The sequence below is a fragment of the Heteronotia binoei genome, chromosome 2 (genome assembly GCF_032191835.1).
Source record: "Heteronotia binoei isolate CCM8104 ecotype False Entrance Well chromosome 2, APGP_CSIRO_Hbin_v1, whole genome shotgun sequence".
Classification (NCBI taxonomy): Eukaryota; Metazoa; Chordata; class Lepidosauria; order Squamata; family Gekkonidae; genus Heteronotia; species Heteronotia binoei.
In genome coordinates this window covers 187306571-187332840 of record NC_083224.1, presented here as the reverse complement: position 1 = coordinate 187332840, position 26270 = coordinate 187306571, and the positions used below count along the sequence as shown (strand labels likewise).

Here is a 26270-nt window from a genome sequence, read left to right as displayed (position 1 = left end):
GCCTAATATGCAAAGGAGTTCCTGCTACAAAAAAGCCCTGGTATTTGTATATTTTAGTGTTTGTGTGTGAACATACATACAACATACGAAGCTGCCTTATACTGAATCAGACCCTTGGTCCATCAAAGTCAGTATTGTCTTCTCAGACTGGCAGCGGCTCTCCAGGGTCTCAAGCTGAGGTTTTTCACACCTATTTGCCTGGACCCTTTTTTTGGAGATGCCAGGGATTGAACCTGGGACCTTCTGCTTCCCAAGCAGATGCTCTACCACCAAGCCACCGTCCCTCCCCTGTGTGCGTGTGTTTGCACCTGGAAGTCATGTCAACCTCTGGTGATTGACCCATTCTGGGGGCCTGGGGGATATTCGGAGCGGTGGCCGAATAGGACCTGCCCCTGCTGTCCGACTGGGTATTCCCAGGAGGTCTCCCATCCAAGTACTAACCATACTCAACCCTGCTTAGCTTTCCAAGATCTGATGAGACTGGGCTTGCCTGGGCTATCCAGGGCAATCAATTTCTTGCACAGCAACTGGCCACACGGCATCTATAATAGCAGAGCCAGGAAGTTTAAAAAAGGAGACAGAGGTGGAGAGATGACAAATTGAGGTCTTGCACACAGGCCTCCCGCTGTGTTTGGTGGATCTTACTCATAGGTAAGCATCCATGGGAATACTGCCTAAGTCTAGTTCTACAGGGGGATCAACAGATTTTTTCCCCCTATTCTGTTTTTAAAAATGGTTGAACAATGGATTGGGAGATGAGAAAACAGTCCTGGAATGAGCTGAATGCAACGACGGTGCTGGGTTCTCCACCCCTCCCCAGCCCGCTGACCTAGAAGGGGACTGCGGGATGCCCTTGGAGTTGCTCTGAATGCCCCTGACACAAGCAAATGCCAGGGGATGGGGGTGGGAGTAGAGTTGCCAATTCCAGGCTGGGGAAACTCCTGGAAATTTGGCGATGGAGCCTGAGAAGGGCAGGGGTACAATGCCATATAGAGTCTATGCTTCAAAGCATCCATTTTCTCTAGGGAAACTGACCCCTGTAGTCTGGAGATGAGCTATAATTCCCGGGGATCCCCGGGTCCCACCTGGAGGCGGGCATCCCTAAAATCCACTCTCCAAAGCAGCCATTTCCTCCAGGGGAACTGAGCTCTGTGGTCTGGAGAGAAGTCATAATTCCAGGAGATCTCCAGGCCCTGTTTGGGGGTTGGCAACACTAGTTTCCCCCAAAAGAAAGACCCTTTTCAGTTCACTGTTAATGAGCAGCCATTCCATCTAGTAGGGAAATGTATTCCACTTCACCACAGGCCCCGCTGTATCAAAGAGAGGGAATCCACCTTCAGCCATGGGCTGGGCTGGGCCTAGACCAGGGGTGTCAAACTCATTTCCTATGAGGGCCAGATCCTGACTTTGTCGGGCTGGGCAATGTGTGTCATAAAATGTAATGCCAGGTTAGAGAGATATAAGCTTTATAAAAGACAGAAACAAACACACACACGCAGCCTAATTCACCTCATTGGCTTGCTGAGCCTCAACGAACAGAAGGAAGAGAGGCTTGGCTCAGTAGCTCTGCTGCGCAATTGAGAGAGCTTGGCAACGCCAGCTCTCCTTCCCCCACTTTCTCCCCAAGGGAGGAGCTTTGCTCTGTAGCTCCTGTGCGATTGAGCAAGCCTGAAAAAAGCAAGCAGTGATGCAGAAAGAAGCAAGAGAGGGAGAAGGAAGCAGATGACAGCCAGTACTTGGGGGCCTGATTCAGCTGCCAGGCCATATGTTTGACACCCCTGCCCTAGACAGTCTGGCATCTTAGGCAAGGCTAACTCCGGGTGCCCTCCCCCGCATGGATAACATCACCAAGTCACATGGGGCTGCCCAATTCGTAACCCCAAGAAGGTCGGCACGCTAGGCAATTGCCTACATTGCTTAGTGGTAGGGCCAGCCCTGGCCATTGGAGAAGGCGGGGGGGGGAGGGACAGAAGACCATTCCCCCCTCCTTCTGGAAGGCAGTGAGGCTGCAGCAAAAGCTGGACTCCTCCATTCCCCTCTCTCCCCTCCCCACCCATCAAACAAGCCCGGCCTCTTAGCTACTGGGCTACGATATTAATTAGCATCTCTCGTAACGAGGTAGCACTTTCTGGTAAATGCATCTCACGTCGCTTTTAAATGCTCCTCCGCCACACCTCGGGGACGGGGGGGGGCACCTCTGCGGAGCCGCTCGACACGGCGGAGAGAAATCCCCCGGCGCTGGCGTCCCACTCATCTTGCATTAGCTCTAATTTGCTGTGCATTTGAAGAGCGCATGGGAGCAGGCGCTTTCATCCCCGGCTTTGTTGACATTCCCAATTCCCTTGAAAATCTGATTAATAAGAGAGAAACTCCGTCTCTCAGAAGAGCCTCGCCTGCTTCTGTTTGTGCGGGATCAACAGAGATCTGCAAAGCTCAGGTTTTGACACGGGCATGGGCCGGGCTGTTCGGAACAAGGCTCTGTTGGTTTTGCAGTCTCCCAGGTGGAGGTGCCCGACCTTAGCTGGAACTGGACAAGGAAATCATAGAGTTGCCAACCTCCAGGTGGCAGCTGGAGCTGGAGATCTCCTGGAGGAGAGCCAGTTTGGTGTAGTGGTTAAAAGCGTGGACTCTAATCTGGGAGAACCAGGTTTGATTCCCCATCCTTCACATGGAATTGTTGGAATGGCCTGTTGGGTCATAAGAATATAAGAACATAAGAGAAGCCATGTTGGATCAGGCCAATGGCCCATCCAGTCCAACACTCTGTGTCACACAGTGGCCAAAACACCCCCCCCCACAGGTGCCACCAGGAGGTCCATCAGTGGGGCCAGGACACTAGAAGCCCTCCTGCTGTCCCCCCGCCCCCCAAGCACCAAGAATACAAAGCATCACTGCTCCAGACAGAGAGTTCCAACAATACGCTGTGGCTAATAGCCACTGATGGACCTCTGCTCCAGATGTTTATCCAGTCCCCTCTTGAAGCTGGCTATGCTTGTGGCTGCCACCACCTCCTGTGGGAGTGAATTCCATGTGTTAATCACCCTTTGGGTGAAGAAGTACTTCCTTTTGTCCATTCTAACCTGGCAACCCTAATTTCAGGGCTTTTTAAATAGAAAAAGCACAGCAGGAACTCATTTGTATATTAGGCCACACCCCTGACGCCACCATTGTTTTTTGTAGAAAAAGCCCAGCAGGAACTCATTTACTTATTAGGCCACACCCCCTGGCATCACCATTGTTTCACACAGGGCTTTTTGTAGAATCTCCTTTGCATATTAGGCCTCACACTCCTAAAGTAGCCAATCCCCCAAGAGCTTATAAGGCTCTTAGTACAGGGCCTACTGTAAGCTCCAGGAGGATTGGCTCTATCTGGGGTGTGTGGCCTAATATACAAAGGAGTTCCTGCTACAAAAAAAGCCCTGGACTCTGATTTCAGAAATAATTTTTATAATTTCTTGGAATTAAAGTTCAGTTTAGGAGGGACAAGTGGGGGACTGCAAGACTTCAGGGGGGAAATCCCATCTTCTTGGCTACATCCAGGGGCGGAATTCTAGCAGGAGCTCCTTTGCACATTAGGCCACACCTCCCTGATGTAGCCAATCCCCCAAGAGCTTGCATGGCTCTTAGTACAGGGCCTATCGTAAGCTCCAGGAGGACTGGCTACATCAGGGGTGTGTAGCCTAATATGCAAAGGAGTTCCTGCTACAAAAAAGCCCTGAATTCAAGACATTCTGCATAATGAATATTGAACTTATGGAACTCAGTGCTACAGGTCCAGGATAAAACAAGTAGTATTTTGGGAGTGCTTGCCTAACTCTGCCTGATAATTTCCATCTTGTGAACTGTGTCACGTATTGAATTAGGTTTTAACATTGTGGGATGATGTTTAATTTTTAATTGTTTTATGATTGTCTGTTGTAACCCACCCTGAGCATAAATAATAATGAATAAATAAGAGTGACCAGTGACTGTTAAAGAAGAGGTTAGAGAAAGTCATAGAGCATAGGCCCAATTCATTCTTCCTAACCATGGCTGCTCAATGGAAACTCCATACTCAGCAGTGTTGGAAATTATCCATGTAATTTTGGTGTAGCCAGTTTGGTGTAGTGGTTAAGTACATAGACTCTAATCTGGGAGAATCAAGTTTGATTCCCTGCTCCTCCATGTCTGCCTGCTGAATGAACTTGGGTCAGTGACAGTTCTCTCAGAGTTGTTCCCTCAAAAGCTGTTCTCTCAGAGAGCTCTCAGTCTTATCTACCTCACAGGGTGTTGGGGAGAGGAAAAGAAAGGAGATTGTAAGCCACTCTGAGACACTGAGTGAAGGGCAGGGTGTAAATCCAATCTCCTCCTCCTAAAATGGTGGGACAGGCTATTGTGGAAGAGTACAAGGGGACACTGAGATGAAACTCCTACTTCTTCTGTGTGGCTTTACATGGCATTTCAGTATAGCATAGGCTTCTCAACCCTCCAGCCCTGGAGGGGGACCCCAGGATTTCCACCCTCTTCCCCCGCTCCCCCCAAAAATGGAAGCGGGGGAGGGGGGAAACGGCGCCGGGGAGCATGGCGAGCCCATCTCGGAGGAGCAGCCAAGAGCCGTGCAGGCAAAACCAGAGAAGGGGAGGGCGAGGCAGGCCAGGAGCATGGCGAGCCGTGAATCCGGGCCCTTCTAGGACCCGGACTCGTGGCTCGCCATGCTCCCAGCCTGCCTCCACTCCCCCCTCCGATTCCACTCCAGAGGCGGAGCGGGCGAGGCCGCCGCGCCGCTGCCGCCTCTTCTCTGCTCGCCGTGGCTGCTCCTCCGAGATGGGCTCAGGCTGAGCCCATCTCGGAGAAGCAGCCACGGCGAGTGGAGAAGAGGCGGCAGCGGCCTCGCCCGCTCCGAGACACCGTTTCCCCCCCTCCCCCCTAGCTCCACTCCAGTGTCTCCTGGCTCCACCCCCAAAGTCCCCAGATATTTCTGGGGTTGGACTTGGCAACCCTACTAGCAGATGTGACACTGGAACTTATAAATTGGTTGGGGGGGGGGAACAACTTATTCCTCAAAGATTAAAAGGATACCTGGGTCTAATATAATCAAATATAAATTGAAATTTGGTTTTATATTTTATATCTTACATTTTAATGTTATTATGCTTATTTCATGAAATGCTGTGTCACCCACCCTGAGCCCACGTGCAGGGGAGGGCAGGAGAGAAATGAATGAATGAATGAATGAATGAATGAATGAATGAATGAAATGGTGCTGGCCAATGCAGGCTTTGAGAATGTGCTCCAGCCGACGTCCTGGTCTCTTAATACTGGAATATACCTTTCTGAAATAATTTCACTTGGAAATGAGAGAGAACAGAAACACACATTTTATGGTGTGTGTTTCAGGCCTCCCCCCCCACCCCCATAATATGTTTATTATGATTTTGCTGCAAAAAATGTATGCTAGGTTTTGGAAACCACAAGATTCCAAATCAGAACAATCACAGGTGGAAAGATTGGTTCAGAGGATAGTTCTGTTGATCTGCAATAGAACAGATAGATCTGAGTCCATGTACAGTTGCCAGCTCTGAATTGGGAAATACCTGGAGATTTTGGGGGTGGCACCTGGGCAGGGTGTGGTTTGGGGAGGAGGGATCTCAATGGGTTATAATGCCAAAGCACCCATTTTCTCCAGGTGAATTGATCTCTGTTATCTGGAAATCAGCTGTAATTCAAGGAGATCTCCAACCACCACCTGGAGGTTGGCAGCACCAGTCCAGTAGCATCTTAGAGAGCAACAAAGGTACAAGCTTTTGAAAGTACTACTGGGGATTCTATCCATAGCTGTGATGTATCATGGACCAGGGGAAATGAAATGAATCCAGATCAGGGGTATAGTCGGAAATATTTGGGGTGCTGGGAAATCCTGTGGAGCAGGGAAGTGGAGGGAGTAGGGTTGCCAAGTCCAGTTCAAGAAATATCTGGGACTTTGGGGGTGGAGCCAGAAGACTTTGGGGGCGGAGCCAGGAACAAGGGTGTGACAAGCATAATTGAACATCAAGAGAGTTCTGGCCATCACATTTAAAGGGACAGCACATCTTTTTAAATGTCTTCCTTTCATAGGAAATAATGAAGGATAGGGGCACCTTCTTTTGGGGCTCATAGAATTGGACCCCTAATCCAATCGTTTTGAAACTTGGGGGGTACTTTGGGGAGAGGCACTAGATACTATACTGAAACTTTGGTGCCTCTATCTCAAAAAACAGCTCCCCCGGAGCCCCCAAAACCTCCAGATCAATTCCCCATTATACCCTATGAGAATTGATCTCCACATAGGAAATAATGAAGTGCTCAGCAGACGTTTCCCTCCTCCCCCCGGCCTCCCCCGCCCTCCCCCGCCCCCGTTTCTGGTGACGCTGAAGCGAGGGATTGGCCTCTCTACTCACGAGTTGCTGCCAACTTCTTCAAAGTAACACAGACACACCATCCCAAGAGGAAGCCTTTCCAAGCAGAGACTGAAGCCTCCGGAGGGGGAAAGTCACATGATCCTCTGGGGGCGGGGCTTCCCCCCAGCCAGCTGACTGAAGGTGGGAAGGAGCCTGGAAAAGCGGAAGAACTCCCGCTGGGACCTGGGGATTGGCAAGCCTAGGAGGGAGGGAGGGAGGAGTCAGGGAGAAGCTGCGAGCAGGACTCAACGCTGTGCAAATTATTTAATGCCAAAGTAAATCTTTTAAAAAACATAGTTTCTGGGAGCAGGGCTGGTGGGGCATGGCTGTTGAGTAAAGTGGTGTGGCCCCGAGACGCCCTACCATGGCTTCAACCTTGATCTAGATCTGTTTTCCCAAAGTGGACAAATGTTAGAATATAATGCATGTTCCAGTTCCATTATAGATATTTGCTATATTGTAAACGGGTGGAATTCTAGCAGGAGCTCTTTTGCATATTAGACCACACTCTGCTGATGTAGCCAATCCTCCAAGAGCTTACAAAAAAGAGCCTTGTAAGCTCTTGGAGGATTGGCTACATCAGGGGTGTGTGGCCTAATATGCAAAGGAGCTCCTGCTAGAATTCCACCCCTGATTGTAAATATAGGTCAGCCCTGGCTAGTATTCAGAAGGGTGATTTCTGAGGAATACTGGGGTTGTGACACAGAGGCAGGTGATGGCCAGCCACTTCTGAAACAACTCTTGCCTCAAAAACAAGTCTAGAGCTCCACCTAGTGGTGTATTACACTAAAACAGCTAGAATTTATGGCTGCCGGACAATTTTGGGATCTCCTGGCTATACTATACACACTACCATACCGTAATTCATTACTCTATTGTAAGAAGACCTGCTTGCAATGTTCTCAATAGGATTCTGACCTGGATTAAGGCCTTTAAAGTTAATTCAGTTAATTCTGTTTACAGTTAATAGGATTATTCTGACCGATGGTTGCAGAGGGCAGCCGTATTGGTCTGCATTAGAACAGCTTGATTTGAACCTAACAGCATCTTGGGGACTCAAAAGGCTTTTTGGTATCAGACAAGCGGTGCTTTCGCTCTCAGAAACTCGAAAATTTATTTATTACTTTGTTTATTACTTTACATTTTTATCCCACCCTTCCCGGAAAATCTTGCCAGTTCGTAAGGTGCTACTGAACTCGAATCTAGCCGTTCGACAAATTGTTGTTGCTGACTTTTTGCTGCTCTTTATACACAGGAACCAATTTGTATGCTATTCCTTTGAAAGAAAATTCCAGACTTTAAAAAAAACGACTTCCCAAACTAGGGTTGCCAAGATCCGGGTGGGGCCCGGAGATCTACTGCTATTACAACTGATCTCCAGACAATAGAGATCACTTCCCCTGGAGAAAATGGCTGTTTTGGAAAGTGGACTCTATGTAAGATTGTCAGACCTCTGGTACGGATGCGGTTTTCCCGATTTTCGAGGATTCAGCCTGTCCCTGGCCAGCTGGCCGGCGGGGGAAGCCTTACCCCCAGCAGCCTTCTCATGTGGCAACATTGCTGATGTGATGTCACATGGAAGTGATATCTTTTGGGGTTTTTTTGTGTGGCCACTGTGTGTGTTGGACTGGAGGGGCCATTGGCCTGATCCAACGTGGCGTCTCTTATGTTCTTATATTCATCATGTTGAGGTTGCCATGTGAGGACACTCTAGCATTTTGTGTAAAACTCTATGGTTACCATAGAGTTTTGCCCCAAATGCTAGAGTGGCATTGTGCAATGCCACCGGTGTGATGATGTTGCTTCCGTGTGGCATCACTGTGCTGGTGATGGTGCATGCAGCGACATCTTCTCAACTACCCCATTCATGGAGAGCTGCCTCCCACCCACCCCCGGCCTGACACCCCATCCTCTATGGCATTATGCCCTGCTGAGGTCCCTCCCCTCCCCTCCCCAAACCCTGGCCCCACCAGGCTGCACTCCCAAAATCTCTGGGTATTTCCCAACCCAGATCTGGCAGTCCTATCCCAAGCCCAGAAGTCATAATATTCTGATATTCAGGGCTTTTCTTGTAGCAGGAACTCCTTTGCATATTAGTCCACACCTCCTGATGCAGCCAATCCTCCTGGAGCTTACACTAGGCCCTGTGCGAAGAGCCCTGTAAGCTCTTGGAAGATTGGTTACATCAGGGGTGTGTGGCCTAATATGCAAAGGAGCTCCTGCTGCCAAAAAAGCCCAGCGGATATGAATTTTTTAAATGAGCAGCTTAAGATTTTGAAAATCAAGATTTTTCCAGAATCGCTCAAGTCGCTCATTTGAAAACAACCTTCACTCTCTTCCCCGAATCCATGACCCCTCAAGTCAGAGAATTTTACACCCAAGGAGGAGTTTACGTTTTGCAACTTGATTGCTACCTTCCCTTAAGGGCCCGCTTCTTCCCAATAGATGATGTGCTAAATTCCATTCCGAGAAACCACCGCGCACAAACACCCCTGTTTCATGCGCATTGAAACAGATAAACACTCAATGTACTAATTAAGTTCTATTTTTAAGGGAACTGTCTGGGGCTGGAAAAATAAACGTTGGCAGGCTGAGTTTTGAAAGAGGCATCTTTGCCAAAGAAAAACCAAAGGAGTGTTTTGGGCCAGCCTGGATCTTTTAAAGACACATCTGAAGGGCAACGTTGAGTTTTTGAGTCACGGCAGCACCCTGGATCTCAGGCCTCATTCTGCTCACCAGCACTTTGGGAGGGGGGGCGTTTAAGATGCCAGAACTTTTACTGCATTCAAGTTGTATGGTCGCTAACTCCAAACTGGGAAATACTTGGAGATTGGGGAATGGAGCCTGGAGAAGGCAGGGTTTGAGGAGGAGAAGGACCTCCATTAAGGTTTCTAGGTCAATTTACCTGGCCAGTGGGGGTCTCCCAACGTCCTTCTGGGAGATCAGAATGTTGGGGATTTTCAAGTCTACTTCCAGTTTCAGATAGGGTTGCCAAGTCCAATTCAAGAAATATCTGGGGACTTTGGGGGTGGAGCCAGGAGACACTGGGGTGGAGCCAAGATCAAGGCTGTGACAAGCATAATTGAACTCCAAAGGGAGTTCTGGCCATCGCATTTAAAGGGACGGCACACCTTTTCAATGCCTTCCTTCCATAGGAAATCATGAAGGATAGGGGCACCTTCTTTTGGGGCTCATAGAATTGGACCCCCTGGTCCAATCTTTTTGAAACTTGGGGGGTATTTTGGGGAGAGGCACTAGATGCTATACTGAAAATGTGGTGCCTCTATCCCAAAAAACAGCCCCCCCCAGAGCCCCAGATACCCACAGATCAATTCTCCATGATTTTCTATGGGAATAAATCTCCATAGGGAATAACAGAGTTCCCAGCAGACATTTCCCTCCCCTCCCCGCACTTTCTGACGACCCTGAAGCGGGGGGAGGGGCTCCAAACTGGGGGATCCCCTGCCCCCACCTGGGGATTGGCAACCATAGTTTCAGATCTGCTTCCAGTTGAGGATGATACTCTGGTGTTGGGCAAAACTCTATGATAAATTTGGCTTCAAACCATGGTTTTGCCCCAAAACCAGAGCATCATCCCCTAACTGGAAGTAGGCCTGAAACCGGAAGCCAACTGGCTGGTGGTGGGCAAGAGCCTATGAGCGTGAGGGCTACCCCACTCCCACTGGGGGTCTGACAACCCTAACTTCAGTGGGGTGGGATTCACCCTTCAAAGCAGTTATTTTCTTTATTGGAACTAATCTCTGTCATCCGGCTCCTACTTGTAATTCCAGGGGATCTTCTTCACGCCTCACTAGGAAGACAGCAACCCTACATAGGTGAGCCAATTCTGTAAATAAAAACTATGGTGTCTGTGAAGTCAGGGTCTGTGGAATTGGTGTAGGGTTGCCAAGTCCCCTGTGGGTACCATAGAGTTTTCTTCCCAAATCGCTAGAGCATCTGGGGAAACCATAGAGTTTCCCTGGATGCTCCTAGAGTGGCCAGTGCATGATGTTGCCGTGTGATGACTTCACTTCTGAGCCCTGTAAGCTCCATGAGGATTGGCTACATCGGGGTGTGTGGCCTAATATGCAAAGGAGTTCCTGCTGCAAAAAAAGCCTTGACAGCATTTCTCTCTGAGAAACTTGTTTTCTCTGAGCAGGGAAGAAGCATTCGTTTCCTCATCTTTTCTGCAAAGGCTATGAGGCAGAGATGGAGTGAATTCTCAATTCTCAATTCACATTTACTTCATTTTCATCCTCCCCCCCTTTTTTTAACCAAGAAAGAAACATGTGAGACAGCAGAATGTGAGTGGGTGGGGCCTGGAATTCTGCCAGAATCGCTACTGATCTCCAGACAGGGCTGTCATTTGCCCGCTGGGGGTGTTGGAATCCCCCCTCCCATTGCTGGCTGCTCTTTCCTGCTACTACTCCTAGGGCTGTGACTGGAGGAGAACCCAAGGCTTCCCTGATAACCAGCCTCTAAATGAATACAAACTTACACTACTTAGGCAAAATACATATATTCAAACACTCTCATGCAAACCATCTTACAATCATCCCCTGACAATTAGAACAACACCCAATAACAATAATATACAAGGACCGGAATTCAGCGTTCCAAGTTCCAAATTAATGTCTGTTTAACTATGTGTGGTCCTTCAATTTGCTAAGGATCCTGGGTACCAAGTAGGGTTGCCAAGTCCAATTCAAGAAATATCTGGGGACTTTGGGGGTGGAGCCAGGATACTTTGGGGGTGGAGCCAGGAGACATTAGGGGTGGGGCCAAGATCAAGGCCGTGACAAGCATCATTGAACTCCAAAGGGAGTTCTGGCCATCACATTTAAAAGGATGGCACACCTTTTCAATGCCTTCCTTCCATAGGAAATCATGAAGGATAGGGGCACCTTCTTTGGGGGCTCATAGAATTGGACCCCCTGGTCCAATCTTTTTGAAACTTGGGGGGTATTTTGGGGAGAGGCACTAGATGCTATACTGAAAATTTGGTGCATCTACCCCAAAAAACAGCCCCCCCCAAAGCCCTAGATACCCACGGATCAATTCTCCATGATTTTCTATGGGAATAAATCTCCATGGGGAATAATAGAGTTCCCAGAAGACATTGCCCTCCCCTCCCCCCGCTTTCTGATGACCCTGAAGCGGGGGGAGGGCCTCCAAACTGGGGGATCCCCTGCCCCCACCTGGGGATTGGCAACCCTAGTACCAAGTTGCTCTTGAGGTTTGACATATTCCAGTCAGGTATTCTCTACACAGCACCACAGCGCAGCAATGAGGTTGTACTTTATTCCCTCATTAGCTTTGACTAACTTCACAAACTGATCCAGAGCATGGCAAGATTCCCATTTCTGCACACAACCAAGGGACTAGTTTACAGGTCTTGCACCATGCCACAGTGACCAGCACTGGAGAAAACGGCCACTTTGGAGGGTGGACTCTGTAGAGGAGTTTGGGGAGGGAAGGGACTTCATCAGGGTATAATGCCATAGACTCAGGGCTTACAGGGCTCTTAGTACAGGGCCTACTGTAAGCTCCAGGAGGATTGGCTGCATCAGGGGTGTGTGGTCTAATATACAAAGGAGTTCCTGCTACAAAAAAAGCCCTTCATAGACTCCAGTTTGGTGTAGTGGTTAAGTGTGTGGACTCTTATCTGGGAGAACCAGGTTTGATTCCCCACTCCTCCACTTGCACCTGCTGGAATGGCCTTGGGTCAGCCATAGCTCTGGCAGAGGTTGTCCTTGAAAGGGCAGCTGCTTTGAGAGCCCTCTCAGCACCCCCCCCCATCTCACAGGGTGTCTGTTGTGGGGGGAGAATATATAGGAGATTGTAAGCCGCTCTGAGTCTTCTTCTTCCACTCACCAAAGCAGCCATTTTCTCAGGGGGAACTGATCTCCATAGCCTGGAGATAAGTTGTAACAGAGGGAGATCCCTAGGTCCACCTGTAGATTTGCAACCCTAACTCTATGTCATTATACCCCACTAGATCCCTCCTTTTTCAAATCTCTGCAACCCCCCAGGCTTCATCCCCAATTCTCCAGGAATTTACCAATCCAGAGTTGGCAACCCTAAATAAGAGTTGGGGTGGGAGCAGTTGGAGGTCAGTGCTGGGGTCATTGTTCTTTTCAAATACAGTCTCTCTTTCTTTTAAAATGAATCATTACCTTAAGGGCCAGAAACTTGTCAACACCTACATTGTGCCCTGGATTTCCCCATGGAATCCCTCCTGCATAAAATTGTGAGGACTGACCCCCCAGTTAAAGAATTCTTAACAATGTAGCCATGTGAGTTTTAAGCAACTGAGGAATTCTTTCCATCTGCGTGGTTTTGCAAAACAAAATTCGTTGTAAAGCACTATTGCTTAATTGAAGATGCAGAAACACATATTGTTATGCATTATCGTGGAAGAGGCATTTCTCCTATATGAGAGACAGGGCTTTTTTGGGAGCAGGAACTCCTTTGCATATTAGGCTACACACCCCGATGTAGCCAACCCTCCTGGAACTTACAGTCGGCTCTGTACTAAGATCCCTGTAAGCTCTTGGAGGATTGGCTACATCAGGGGTGGGCGGCATAATATGCAAAGGAGTTCCTGCTACCAAAAAAAAAGCCTAGATAGAGATATTCCTCTTTTACAAATGGCATTTGCAATTTTTAAAAATCTAATTCTTTGTAATTAAAATAGTTGGTTTTCTGTTTTTTTAAACAGAAATCTGCTTCTTAATAAAGTAGGGAAGGGACACCTTTTTAATGGATCTAAAGCAGGGATTCCCGAACCTTTTGAGCCTGCAGGGACATTTGGAATGCTGACATGACATGGTGTGGGTGGCAACAAAATGGCTGCCACAGGAGGCTGAACCAGCCACAGAAATGGCTGCCACAGCTTAACTTCAGTAACACAGCGCAGACCCTTGTGCTGTGGAGGCAGCTGCTGCCAAAGGGACCTTTAAAAAAAAAATTGCACAGCCAATCAATCTTTAATAGTCAATCTGAAACCTTAGCTGGGTAAATGCCCTACCTGGCCCCACCCACTTCCTAAAAACACTCAGCGGGAGCCTGAAAATATGTCAGCATTCGCCATGTTGCAGATCCCTGATGATCTAATCAATCATTAAATGTAGCCAGGGCTTTTTTTTTTTTGTAGCAGGAACTCTTTTGCATATTAGGCCACACACCCCTGAGGTAGCCAATCATCCAACAGCTTACAGTAGGCCCTGTAAGAAGAGCCCTGTAAGTTCTTGGAGGATTGGCTACCTCAGGGGTTTGTGGCCTAATATACAAAGGAGTTCCTGCTACAAAAAAAGCCCAGAATATAGCTGTTAGATTAAATACTTCAGTCCTAAGGACTGTATGCTCTCTGTATGTACAGGCAGGACTTTGCGCAACCTGGAACGCAGGCAGATGACCCAGCGGCAGGCATCATTATCTTCCATCCCACTTTACAGACCTCCATGCTGAGCAGGAAACCCTTCTCCAGGCATGTAAACCCCGGCCACCGAAGCTTGCGCCACAAACCCTGTGCCTATTTTTCAGGTGCCACGAGGCTGTCGTTTTAGCTCCAGCACAAGGACGTGCCTGCAGTTCCCCTTCTCCGAATTTCTCTCCAGATTTTGGTGTTACAAAATTACACAGATGCGGAAGGCATCCAGTGTCTTGTTCCCCGTGTCCTACATTTTGTGCACATCTGTGCGCCAGCTGACCACAGATCCAGACCTTGTTCATTAGTGGCTCTTTCTTTTCCTCTGCAGCAGAGATCTGCACATGCACACCGCAAACAAGTAACCTTGCCGTGACTGCATGTCCGGTGGTATCGAGATTTGGTGCATACAAGCACTTTGATAAAACATTAGCTAAAAGCCCTCCCTCCCTCCCAACAAATCTTGATTCCACCTTCTACGCAACTTAGTCCAGATTACTGTTTTGTGGTGCTTCCTCGATGCACCTCTGCATCGGATAAACCACCACACCGAAAAAAAAAAAAAGAATCTTGATGCAGGCATACAGATTATTCCCCTGTGGTTGTCTTTTCTTTGGGCGGTGTTCTATCCATGCACAAGTGCGCACCCACCAGGCACAGAGAGAGAACACAATGCAAATCGACTGAAGGAACTCAAACGTGCAGCGAACTGCACACACAACCCAATTCCCCGAGATTTGTGGTTGAAAGGTCTAGTGCGAAAGCAGCACGAAACGGAGAGTCGAATTCTCGTGAAAGAGAAAGGAAATAGCACCGGAGAAGGAAGAAAATCCGCCTGGCCCTATTCAGGAGTCAGATTTTCAACAAAACCCTTCAGCACAAATCTTCACAGACTCCCCCCCACCCCCTTTCATCCCTGCTGCCCCAGCAAGTGAAGGGTCACAGAAAGCAAACGAGAGAGGATTCTCTCCTCCCCAATGCAGAGCATTGCCCATTTCAAAAAGTGCATCCAGACGATGAGGGTGAAGGTGTTCGGAGTAAGCATGCAGGGAAGGGCAGGAGGGAAGGACGGTCCCGCAAAAAAACCGACACGAGATTACAGAGAGTCCCAAACGAGTTTGACTCCAAGCAATGGGGAAAGAGGAATTTAGGATTGCTGCTTTGTTCAAACCAGATGCTGCTCCTGGTCAAGCTGGAGTCAACAGACCTCCCCACCCCCAGTAATTCAATCCAGAAAAAGTCTTCCTTGCCCAGAGAAGGGGAAGCCTGAACCTTGCAAAGTTTGGCTTGGAAGAACCTCAGCCGAGCATGGACTGAGCGTCATCATGAAGCATGGGGATGGGGAATTGGGGCAAAAGGGGAGCACAAATTAACAAGGAAAGTGAGGCAGAGTTAATTGTTTCTATTATTATTATTATTCCAACTGGGAGAGCCCATTTGGTGTAGTGGTTAAGTGCGTGGACTTTTATCTGGGAGAACCAGGTTTGATTCTCCACTCCTTTACATGCAGCCAGCTGGGTGACCTTGGGCCTGTCACAGTTCTCTCAGAGCTCTCTCAGACAGCCAGTTTGGTGTAGTGGTTAAGTGTGTGGACTCTTATCTGGGAGAACTGGGTTTGATTCCCCACTCCTCCACTTGCACCTGCTGGAATGGCCTTGGGTTAGCCATAGCTTTGGCAGAGGTTGACCTTGAAAGGGCAGCTGCTGTGAGAGTCCTCTCAGCCCCACCCACCTCACAGGGCGTCTGTTGTGGGGGGGAGAAGATATAGGAGATTGTAAGCCGCTCTGAGTCTCTGATTCAGGGAGAAGGGCAGGGTATAAATCTGCAATTCTTCTTCTTCCAGCTACCTCACAGGGTGTCAGTTGTGGGGAGGGAAAGGGAAAGGAGATTGTAAGTTGCTCTGAGATTCCTTCAGGTAGTGAAGGACGCAGTATAAATCCATTCTTCTTCTGTTGTTGCCCATCCAGAGCTGCTGCTCTGGAATGAACCAAATGTCACACTCTGCCCAAGGTGACGTCAAGCCTGTGTGCTGCGGTGGTTAAAAGGACTAGGATCTGGGAGGTCCAGGTTCGAATCTCCACTCTGCCATGGAAACTTGCTGGGTGCCCTTTGGTCAGTCATCCACTCTCAGTGTAATCTACCTCACAGTGTTGTAAAATGAATGGGGATGGGGGGAAATGCCACGAAGACACCTCAAGTCCTCATTGAGGAGAAAAGTGCACTATAAATGAAGCAAATGAAATGAAATAAATGTTCAGGTGCAAAAAAACTCACAAGGGTGCATTTCTTGCAAAGCATTTCTTTCCTGCAGAAGGATGGCGCGTCAGACTCTGGCCCCTCCAGTTTGAGGATCTCAAGTTGCAGGAGGCGGGCCCCGGAAGGCCTGAAGCTAAGTCAAACCTTCTTTCCTTCTAGCTTAGTCCTTGACCTGGTGAAGGGTCTCTCCAGGGTCTCAAGCAAAGAAAGAGGCCTTTTTTAACACCTCAGATTGTTTGACTGGAAATGCTGGGATTGATCTCAGAACCGCCAAAGCAAGTACTCTACTCCTAAACTCTGGCCTCTCCAGCAAATGCATTAGAGCAGAACTATAGAGTCCCCCCCCCAGTGTTCCTCTGAGCTGATTTAGTGTGAGCTGGCTCACAGCTTTTTAGTCTCCAACTCACACATTTTTATCTTTACTCAGGAAAAATTGTCCCAAGAGCAAGCAAATTTATGCAGGAGCTCACAAAGCAGAATTTTGCTCACAGGACTCCGCAGCGTAGAGGGGGTATTGGTCCCCTCCAATAACCAAGGAAGCAGACCTATACCAAATCAAAGCATCCAGCCCAAGATTCTGAGTGGCAGATTCTCTATGGGGACCTAGGGAGAGAAATGTCATTTCATCACCTTCTGTCCAAGATCCTTGGACTTGGCGCCTTCTGTATGGAAAGCTGGGGCTCTTTTACTGAATCAACTCCTCTGTCTGGCGCTTCTCTCCAGTCTGACTGTTAGGAGCTCTCCAGGGTCTGAGGCAGAGCCTACTGAGTTAGATGGACCCACAGTCTGGCTGGATATATATGGGAATTCCTATTTTCACAAGGGGTCTACAACTTTTGACTCTGGAGCCAAATATGGCTCAGTTCTGTGCCAAACATGGTTGTTTAACAAATAAGAAGAGTTAGTTTTATACCCCGGCTTTCACTACCCAAAGGAGTCTTTTACAATCTCCTTCCCTTTCTCTCCCCACAGCAGACACCCTGTGAGGTAGGTGGGGCTGAGAGAGCTCTGAGACAACCGCTTTTGAAAGAACAGCTCTGAGAGAACCCAAGCACACCCAGCAGGCTGCATGAGGAGGAGGAGGCGGAGTGGGGAATCCAACCCAGTTCTCCAGATTAGAGTTTGCTGCTCTTAACCACTACACCAAGCTGGCTCTCAACAGCAACAAAAACTAATTTAAGGTATACGGGGGGAAGGTGCCTTGACCTGGATAGCCCGAAAAGGGAAATGAAAGAGATGAACAATTGCCAAGCCTGAACTATGCGCAGATTTATGCCGGTTCGCTGAAACAAATTATCCAGGGTGCTCTTCTGAGTTGGGAAATTCCTGCAGGTTTGGGGTGGAGCCTGGGGAGGGTGGGGATTGGGGATGGGAGAGGAGAGGAGGGACTGCTCAACACGATATAATGTGCCATGCAGTCCATCCTCCGAGGCAGCCATTTTCTCCAGGGAGCGCCGATCTCTGTAGTCTGGAGATTACCGTAGCTATAATACAAGGAGAACTTGGCCCCGCCTAGAGGTTGGCAACATTAATTATGACCTATTCTGAGATCTCATGCATTCTCTTTCCTAGCAAAGGACTCACAACAACAGGTATTTGGGCTGTGGAAACTGTGGATTGTTAACGAAAAGGTCCCGTTATTAGCAATTATTAGCAGTGTTTATTTTCAGCTACAAATATATCGGCTGCAGATCTTTGGTTTGGAATGCTCGGGGCTTTTTTTGTAGCAGGAACTCCTTTGCATATTAGGCCACACCCCCTAATGTAGCCAATCCCCCAAGAGCTTACAGGGCTCTTAGTGCAGGGCCTAGTGTGAGCTCCAGGAGGATTGGCTACACCAGGGGTGTGTGGCCTAATATGCAAGGGAGTTCCTGCTACAAAAATAGCCCTGGGAATGCTGACATTCCTTGGCTCTTTCATTGTCAAAGTATGCCGGTCATTGCTTCAGATCCTCCCCTTGTTCTCTGCCCCAGTGGGTGGAATTCGCTCTCTCCTGCCAAATCAGCCTCAGTGGAATTTTCGCTGCATTCCAGCCTTTTCCCAAGTGAAGGAAGAGAGGATACTGATGCTTAGCTTCTGCCTGTAGACGTCAATCTAGACCAGGGGTATCAAACTCATGTGTTATGAGGGCCAAATCTGACATAAATGAGACTTTGTTGGGCCGGGCCATGTCAGGTTGGGCTGGGCCAGGTGTGTATCTACTTATGATTAGGTAGCAGAGATATAAACTTTATAAAGGACACAGACAAAAACAAAGATTTTTTTAAAAACCACTTAAAATATCATTAAAACATTAGCACTCAGTCTTAAAGGTGCTTTCTTTGTATTTCTCCTATGGGGCCAGGGAACTGGGCAAAGGAAGCTCTGCCTCTTTCCTTCCTTCCCCAGGGGACCAGGAGGGGGAGGAGTCTCAGCCAACAGAAGGAAGAAAGGCTTGGCTCAGTAGCTCTGCTGTGCAATTGAGACAGCCTGGTGAAGCAAGCTCTCCCTTGCCTCCTTTCTCCCCAAGGGAGGAGCCTCAGCCAATGGAGAAAATAGAGGCTTAGCTCTGTAGCGCCTGTGTGATTGAACAAGCCTGCCAAAGCAAGCTGTGATGCAGAAGGAAGCAAGAGAGAGGGAGAAGGAAGCAGATGACAGCCAGTTGCTCAGGGGTCTGATTGGAGCCCTCCAGGGGCCTGATTTGGCCCCCGGGCCGCATGTTTGTCACCCATGATCTAGACCTTTTCTAAATTATTTAAAGATGATCTGTGCTCTGCTTTTGCAAAAGTTCCACCAGCCAGCTGGTTCCAGATCTCTTGCAACCCTTTCATGGTTTGCTCATTGGAACTTGGCCTCAGGTTGTTTTTTCTTCATTTGCTACCTGGTTTCTTGGAGGACAGGTGTAACCTGAACCCACTGCAAGGAGCAGACAGGTTGGAATCCAGGGAACTGGGAATGTCTGCAGGGGAAGATCTTAGCAACACCGGCTTTGCTGTAAGAGAAGACCTGTAGAATCAAACCAACAGGGCATCTAATGTAGTAAATGCCCCTGAAATGCCTAAAAGCAGGAAGACAGAGAAATCCTTCCCTATTGTTGCCCTTCCAGTCACTGGCACTCAGAGGCAGACTGCCTCTGGACAAGGAGGTTCTATGTAACCATCCAAACAAATAATCATTGATGGGTCTTTCTGCAGTGTCCAACTGGCTAAGATGCCACAATTCATTGCCATCTTAATCAAAGTGTGCTGTCACACTTAGGCTGTTTCTTCTGCAGGTGGGTTGCCAGGAAAAGGATGAGGCATTTGAATAGTTGTAGAAAAGAGTAAGCGTCCAGTAGCACCTTAAAGACTAACCCAGGGCTTTTTTTGTAGCAGGAACTCCTTTGCCTATTAGGCCATACACCCCTGTAGCCAATCCTTGTGGAGCTTACAGTAGGCCCTGTAAGAACAGCCCTGTAAGCTCTTGGAGGATTGGCTACATAAGGGGTGTGTGGCCTAATAGGCAAAGGAGTTCCTGCTACAAAAACCAAACAAACCTGGTGACCATCCTGTCATTCTACCAGATGAACATATGAACATATGAAGCTGCCTTATACTGAATCAGACCCTTGGTCCATCAAAGTCAGTATTGTCTACTCAGACTGGCAGCGGCTCTCCAGGGTCTCAAGCTGAGGTTTTTCACGCCTATTTGCCTGGACCCTTTTTAGTTGGAGATGCCGGGGATTGAACCTGGGACCTTCTGCTTACCAAGCAGATGCTCTACCACTGAGCCACTGTCCCTCCCCAACAAGGGATATAACGAGGGATTTTTTTTGAGCAGGAACTCACAGGAGCACAGTTCTGGCTTGGTGTCAGGAGGTGTGACCTAATATGCAAATGAGTTCCTGCTGGGCTTTTTCTACAAAAAAGCCCTGTATGAAACAATGGTGACATCAGGGGCTGTGGCAAACGAATCCCTGCTGGGCTTTTTTCTGCAAAAAAGCCCAGTATGAAACAATGTAACCTCAGAACCCTACAGCGAGGTGCCTTTATGTTATATCCTACTTCTGAGATTGTGGACTGGGACGCATCTCTCCGGCCACTTTAAGACCCACCTTGGTCTGATCCGGGTAGGGATCATCAGAGCTTCTCAAGCCGGACCTCTGCTCTGAAAGTTTATTTTATCTTTAGTTCCTTACCAATTGAACAGCACTTAAGGGCAAGATGGGATGAAACGGAAACATCTTTCCGGCACTGTAAGAGATGCTTTGGAAAAACTCCATTCCGTTTCATAGAAGATGAGTTCATTGAACCTCTGCAAACTGTATGAGTTCAATACAGTTTGAGTCCATGTTCAGCAGCAGCATTTCGGAAGAGGTTCATAGGTGCTTGGGTTTGGTGGGGAGAGGGGAGGGCAGAAAGGGGTGGAGGTGGACTCAGCTGAAGAAGAAGAAGATATTGGATTTATATCCCGCCCTCCACTCCGAAGAGTCTCAGAGCAGCTCACAATCTCCTTTACCTTCCTCCCCCACAACAGACACCCTGTGAGGTGGGTGGGGCTGAGAGGGCTCTCACAGCAGCTGCCCTTTCAAGGACAACCTCTGCCAGAGCTATGGCTGACCCAAGGCCATGCCAGCAGGTGCAAGTGGAGGAGTGGGGAATCAAACCCGGTTCTCCCAGATAAGAGTCCGCACACTTAACCACTACACCAAACTGGCTCTCCTTGAATGGATTCTCCAAAAGTGAGCAGGAAGTGTAGGGCAGCAGAAAGAAGATGAAGGTTGAGACAGAAAGAGGGAGGAGGGAGGGACCGAGTGAGAGCAGAATGGCTGGTGTGAGGGATGGATGGATGGATGGATGGAGGGAAGCAGGGAGTAAGGGGAGAATGGATGGATGCTGTGGGGGAGAGATGCAAGGGACAAGAGAGAACTGGATGGGTGCTGTAAGGAATGGATAAAGGGAGGCAGTGAGCCACAGAAGGATGGATAGGCAGAGAAAGGCAGGAATGGAAAACCTGGGGGAGGCAAAGAGTGAAGGATAGTTGGACAGCTGGAGGGCAGCAGGCAGAGAGAAGAAGAGATTGGATATGCCACCCTTCCCTCAGAGTCTCAGAGCAGCTTCCAATCTCCTTTCTCTCCCTCACCCCACAACAGACACCCTGTGAAGTAGGTGGGGCTGAGAGAGCTCTGAGAGAGCTGCTTTTGAGATAACAGCTCTGAGAGAACTGTGACTGGCCCATGGTCACCCAGCAGCTGCATGCGGAGAAGAAGTGGAGAATCAAACCCGGTTCTCCCAGATTAGAGTCCACACTCTTCAGCATGACACAAAACTGGATTGAGGGATGCACGGAAAATGGAGGGAGGGAGGAATAAATGGAGGGATGCGGGATGCAAGGGTTAGATGGGGGAAGGAAAGGAACAAAGGAAAGCTGGATGAATTGTGTAAGGGAAGGATACCAGGAGTGGATCATATGGATGGCGTGTGAGAGATGGATGAAGGTTAGATGAAGGACAACAGAGAGTGACAGAGGGGTGGATGGGTGGAGGGAAGCAGGGATGGAGAAATGGAGGGAGGCAGGGAGTGAAGAAGGCTGGATGGATGGTGTGAGGGAGATGTACCAAGAGTAAGGGAGAGCTGGTGAGAGAGAAGGATGTTAGATGGAGGGAGGGAGGGATTGAGGGAAGGCTGGATGGATGGTGTGAGAGAGATATCAGGAGTGAGGGAGCACTGGTGTAAGAGATGGATGTTAGATGGAGGGAGGGACGGATTGAGGGAAGGTTGGATGGATGGTGTGAGAGAGAGACACCAAGAGTGAGGAAGAACTAGTGTGAGACGTGGATATTAGATGGAGGGAGGGAGTGAGGGAAGACTGGATGGATGGTGTGAAGGAAACACCAAGAGTGAGGGAGAGCTAGTGTGAGAGATGGATGTTAGATGGAGGGAGGGAGTGAAGGAGGGCTAGCTGGCTGGTGTGAGGGAGAGATATCAGGAGTGAAGGAGAGCTAGTGTGAGAGGGATTGAGGGAATGCTGGTTGGACATTGTGAGGGAGAGATACCAAGAGTGAGAGAGAACTAGTGTGAGAGATGGATGTTAGGTGGAGGGAGGGAGGGAGGGAGGACTGGATGGACGGTGTGCGGGAGAGATACCAGGAGTGAGGGAGAATTAGTGTGAGAGATGGATGTTAGGTAGAGAGAGGGGGGGAAGGCTGGATGGATGGTGTGAGGGAGAGATAGCAGGAGTGAGGGAGAACTGGTGTGAGAGATGGATGTTAGATGGAGAGAGGTAGGGAGTGAGGGATGGATGGACAATGCGAGGGAAGGAAGAACAGTGGGAAGGAGGCAGAGAATGAGGGATGGCTAGATGGAGAAAGGTTCCTTCCAAACCTTAGACACTCTGGGATAACTTCCAAGGTTCATGACGATCCGCCCAGCTCTTTCCTGCCCAGCTTTCCCGCCAACTGCAGCTAATCTTAAATTCTACGCAAAGCTCAGCCTCCGTGCAAGGGTTGCGTCTACCCGACTTCTACCAAGGGGAAACTCACAGTTTATCCCTATGAGCAGCAGAGCGGTTAGAGAGGAGGGAAAAACAACAGCACATTAATAAGCATTACAGGCCTGGCGGCGACACAACAGAAGACAACAACACGACCCGCGGTGATGACATACCAAAAAAAGATGGTTGGAAATCGGCCGGCGCGGTTTAGCCGCCATCCTCTGTCTGGTGGAGCTGAGGGAAAAACCCAGACCCTCCCTCCCACTTGGAGTGTCCAAGATGTCAATGAGACACAAGGATTGCAATGGAACCATTGCAATGGAACCAAGTGGGTCCAAGAGTTGGAGTCCATGGTTCCCTGCCAAATTTGATCTGCTTTGAAGTGGCTGCCATACAGTCCTTCTCCATTCCCACCGGCGCCAACCTTGAGAACCCTCTTAGCAGTGTAATTTAATGCCAGTGATAGTCCAGAGAAGAACAAGCCACCCGACGGCCCAGCCAAGCCAGAAGCAATCTATCCCCAACATTTATTCCATTTTATTGACTTCATTGATACCCTGCCTTTCTCTCCAATGGGAACCCAAAGCAGCTGACATTGTTCTCCTCTATTTTGTTTTACTTTCACAACAACCGTAGGAGATGAGTTACACTGAGAGCGAGCGAGAGAGAATGGCCTGAAGAATCATAGAATTGGGAGAGACCTCCAGGATCATCTAGACCAACCCCCTACGCAATGCAGGAAAACACCCTCCCACACACCACTACACACCCACACACCCCTGTTCCAAGCCAAGAAGATGCCAAAAAAAGAGAAGAAGATGGCAAACAAAAAAAAACCTCTCCAGGACCCCTGGCCAAATTAGCCTGGAGAAAAATTGCTACCTGACCCCCAAGTGGTGTTGGTATTTCCCTGGGTGTGTATGAAGGAGCCATGGGAACCAAGGCTTTTTGTCCCCTGGGTGAATGCAGTAGAAGAGTTTCAGAACCACTCTGTGGAAACAAAATTCTCAGAAAATGTTTAAAAGTTCACAAGGGGCCCCTGTGTGTTTCTCCTACATTTCCCTTTTGAGAGTTCCGGCACCTCCTTTTCCAGGAAAAAAAAAGCCCTGATGAGAACTAAGGCCTGATGCAACCCTTCCTGCCCTCCTTCTCATGGGCTGCCTAAGTTCACGGAATCAGCAAGCTTTCACGGCAGAGTGGGGATTTGAACCCGCCTCTCCCAGACATTATAACCATTATATCATGCTATGATCAATATAATCACTCTTGAGCAAAAAGGAGTAATCCAAATGATCAAGAGTGATGGAATTTTTATAGGAAAAAGCCCAGCAGGAACTCATTTGCATATTAGGCCACACCCCTCGACATCATCATTGTTTCACACAGGGCTTTTTTTGCAGAAAAAGCCCAGCAGAAACTCATTTGCATATTAAGCCACCCCCCCTAATGTCAGATCAGCTGGAACTCCGTTTCTGCTTAATGAAAAAAAGAAAATAAAAAAGCTGTGGTCAGGAGGAGTGGTTCAGCGCCATCCCTGTGAGGTAAGGCTGCAGATTTTGGGAGAAAATAAGTCTAAAGTGGTGTGTGCGATAGGGGTCTATAAAATGACTCATATTGGGGTCTAAGTGGATACAAAGAATTTTTATTCTGGGGTGAGCAGAAACATCATGCAATATTCCTGTTACGATGACATCAACCAAAAGTGACATCATCATGTCAGGGATGCTCTGGTATTTGGGCAAAACTCTATGGTCCTTTCACCCTCAAAACCATAGAATTTGCCTGAATACCAGGGCATTCTAGCACGATCTCCCAGTTTCCCCCACTGGTCAGCTGACCTGTGGTGAAGAGGAGCCCCCACAAACTGGGTCCCCCACTGAGACCTGGGGGCTGGCAACCCTAGTTCTCTCTCTCAGAACTCTCTCAGCCTCACCTACGTCACAAGATTCCTGTTGTGGGAAGAAGAAGGGAAAGGCAATTATAAGCTGCTTTGGGACTCTTTAAGGTAGAGACAAGCAGTGTATGAAAACCAACTCTTCTTCTTCTAGTTGGTGCAAAGGGACCTGGGTTTCTCTGCAGCTTCACCAGAGGTGAGGAAGGCACCAAAAATTGCCACGCACTCTCCCCGTGACCCTTCTGGCTGGCGACGAGGAGCGACCAGCCCTACCTTTCGCAGACGCGAACTGTCCAGGCAGCGATAATCCAAGAGGAGATGCTGAAGACCAGGAGCACAGTCCCGGGGCAGATGGTCATGAGAGTCTTCATGACAAAGCGGGTGTTGAAGTTGATCTTGTTGAGGGCACCGATGCTGCGGGAAGAGGCGTCCGTGAACAGCTTGCTATGTAAGAGCATGACCCGGCCGATCAAGTACAGCCGCAAGAACATGGGGATAGAGAGAATTATGTCCACGTCAGTGTTGGCCTCGGAGGTGGCATAAGTGAAGGCCAAGCGGGTCGTCCAGGTGAAGAAGTACTGGCCTGGGATGGGGTGGATGGCACACACAATCAGCTCCAGGGTGATGAAAAATATCCGTTCGTAGGTCATAGCTATTCTCCAGTCGTCAGCACCGTTGTCTACCATGAACAGCTGCGCAGAGAAGGCAGAAGTGGATTAAAGTCATGTGTGTGTGGGGGGGAGATACTGGCTATTTCAACAGCTCGCATTTAGGGATGAGTGCACCCCCTTCTGTTCATAGAATCGTACAGTTGGAAGGGTCCTCTAGGGTCATCTAGTCCAACCCCCTGCACAATGCAGGAAACTCACAAGCACCTCCCCCTAAATTCACAGGATCCACATTACTGTCAGATGGCCATCTAGTCTCTGTTTAAAAACCTCCAAGGAAGGAGAGCCCACCACCACTTCCTGAGGAAGTCTGTTCCACTGAGGAACTGCTCTAACTGTCAGGAAGTTCTTCCTAATGTTGATCCGGAAACTCTTCTGATTTAATTTCAACCCACTGGTTCTGGTCCTACCTTCTGGGGCCACGGAAAACAATTCCACACCATCCTCAATAGGACAGCCCTTCAAGTACTTGAAGATGGTGATCATATCGCCTCTCAGCCGCCTCCTCTCCAGGCTAAACATGCCCAGCTCCTTCAACCTTTCTTCGTAGGACTTGGTCTCCAGTCCCCTCAACATCTTCGTCACCCTCCTCTGGACCCATTCCAGCTTGTCTATATCCTTTCTGTCTCCTAGTTTTCACTATGCCCTGTGCCCCACCCCTCCTGCATTCCAGTTAAACTTATTTATTTGATTTATAGTCTACCCTTCCCATAGAACAAGCTCAGGGCGGGTTACATCATAGAAGAAGACCATCAACAGTTAAAACCAAATTAAAATATATACATTACAGACTAAACACTGGAAACTAAAAAATGACAAATTCTGCCTCACAAGCATGGCCAATTGTGCAGGTCCAGCAGGTCCTACATCACTGAGGTAGAATGGAAGGGGGGAGGCCAGTAACAAGTGACGTCCACTGCCTCAGCTGAAAGCCTGGTGAACAAGCTCTGTTTTACAGGCCTTGCAGAATTGGAGTAGGTCCCGCAGGGCCCGGATCTCCAGGGGGAGCTCATTCCATCAGGCAGGAGCCAGGGCTGAAAAGGCTCTGGCCCTTGTTGAGCTAAGTTGGATGTCTCTGGGGCCAGGTACCACCAAAACATGGGCCACTATAATCAGAACTAGGTAGTTGCCTAGGGCGCCGGGAGGAGGGGGCGAAA

At 48.9% G+C, this 26270-nt stretch overlaps 1 protein-coding gene across 3 annotated transcripts in view; it reads right to left on the bottom strand.

The window, feature by feature from the left end:
- KCNN1 (potassium calcium-activated channel subfamily N member 1) overlaps positions 1-26270 on the bottom strand; it is a 151186-nt gene that overhangs the window by 19202 nt on the left and 105714 nt on the right. For all 3 annotated transcript variants that reach the window (XR_009555084.1, XM_060232677.1, XM_060232678.1), the window contains exon 4: positions 24719-25137. Coding sequence is in view for 2 of the 3 variants with exons in the window: in XM_060232677.1 (XP_060088660.1) it covers positions 24719-25137 (419 nt within the window). In the remaining variant the exon portion in view is untranslated. The remainder of the gene's footprint in view (positions 1-24718; positions 25138-26270) is intronic.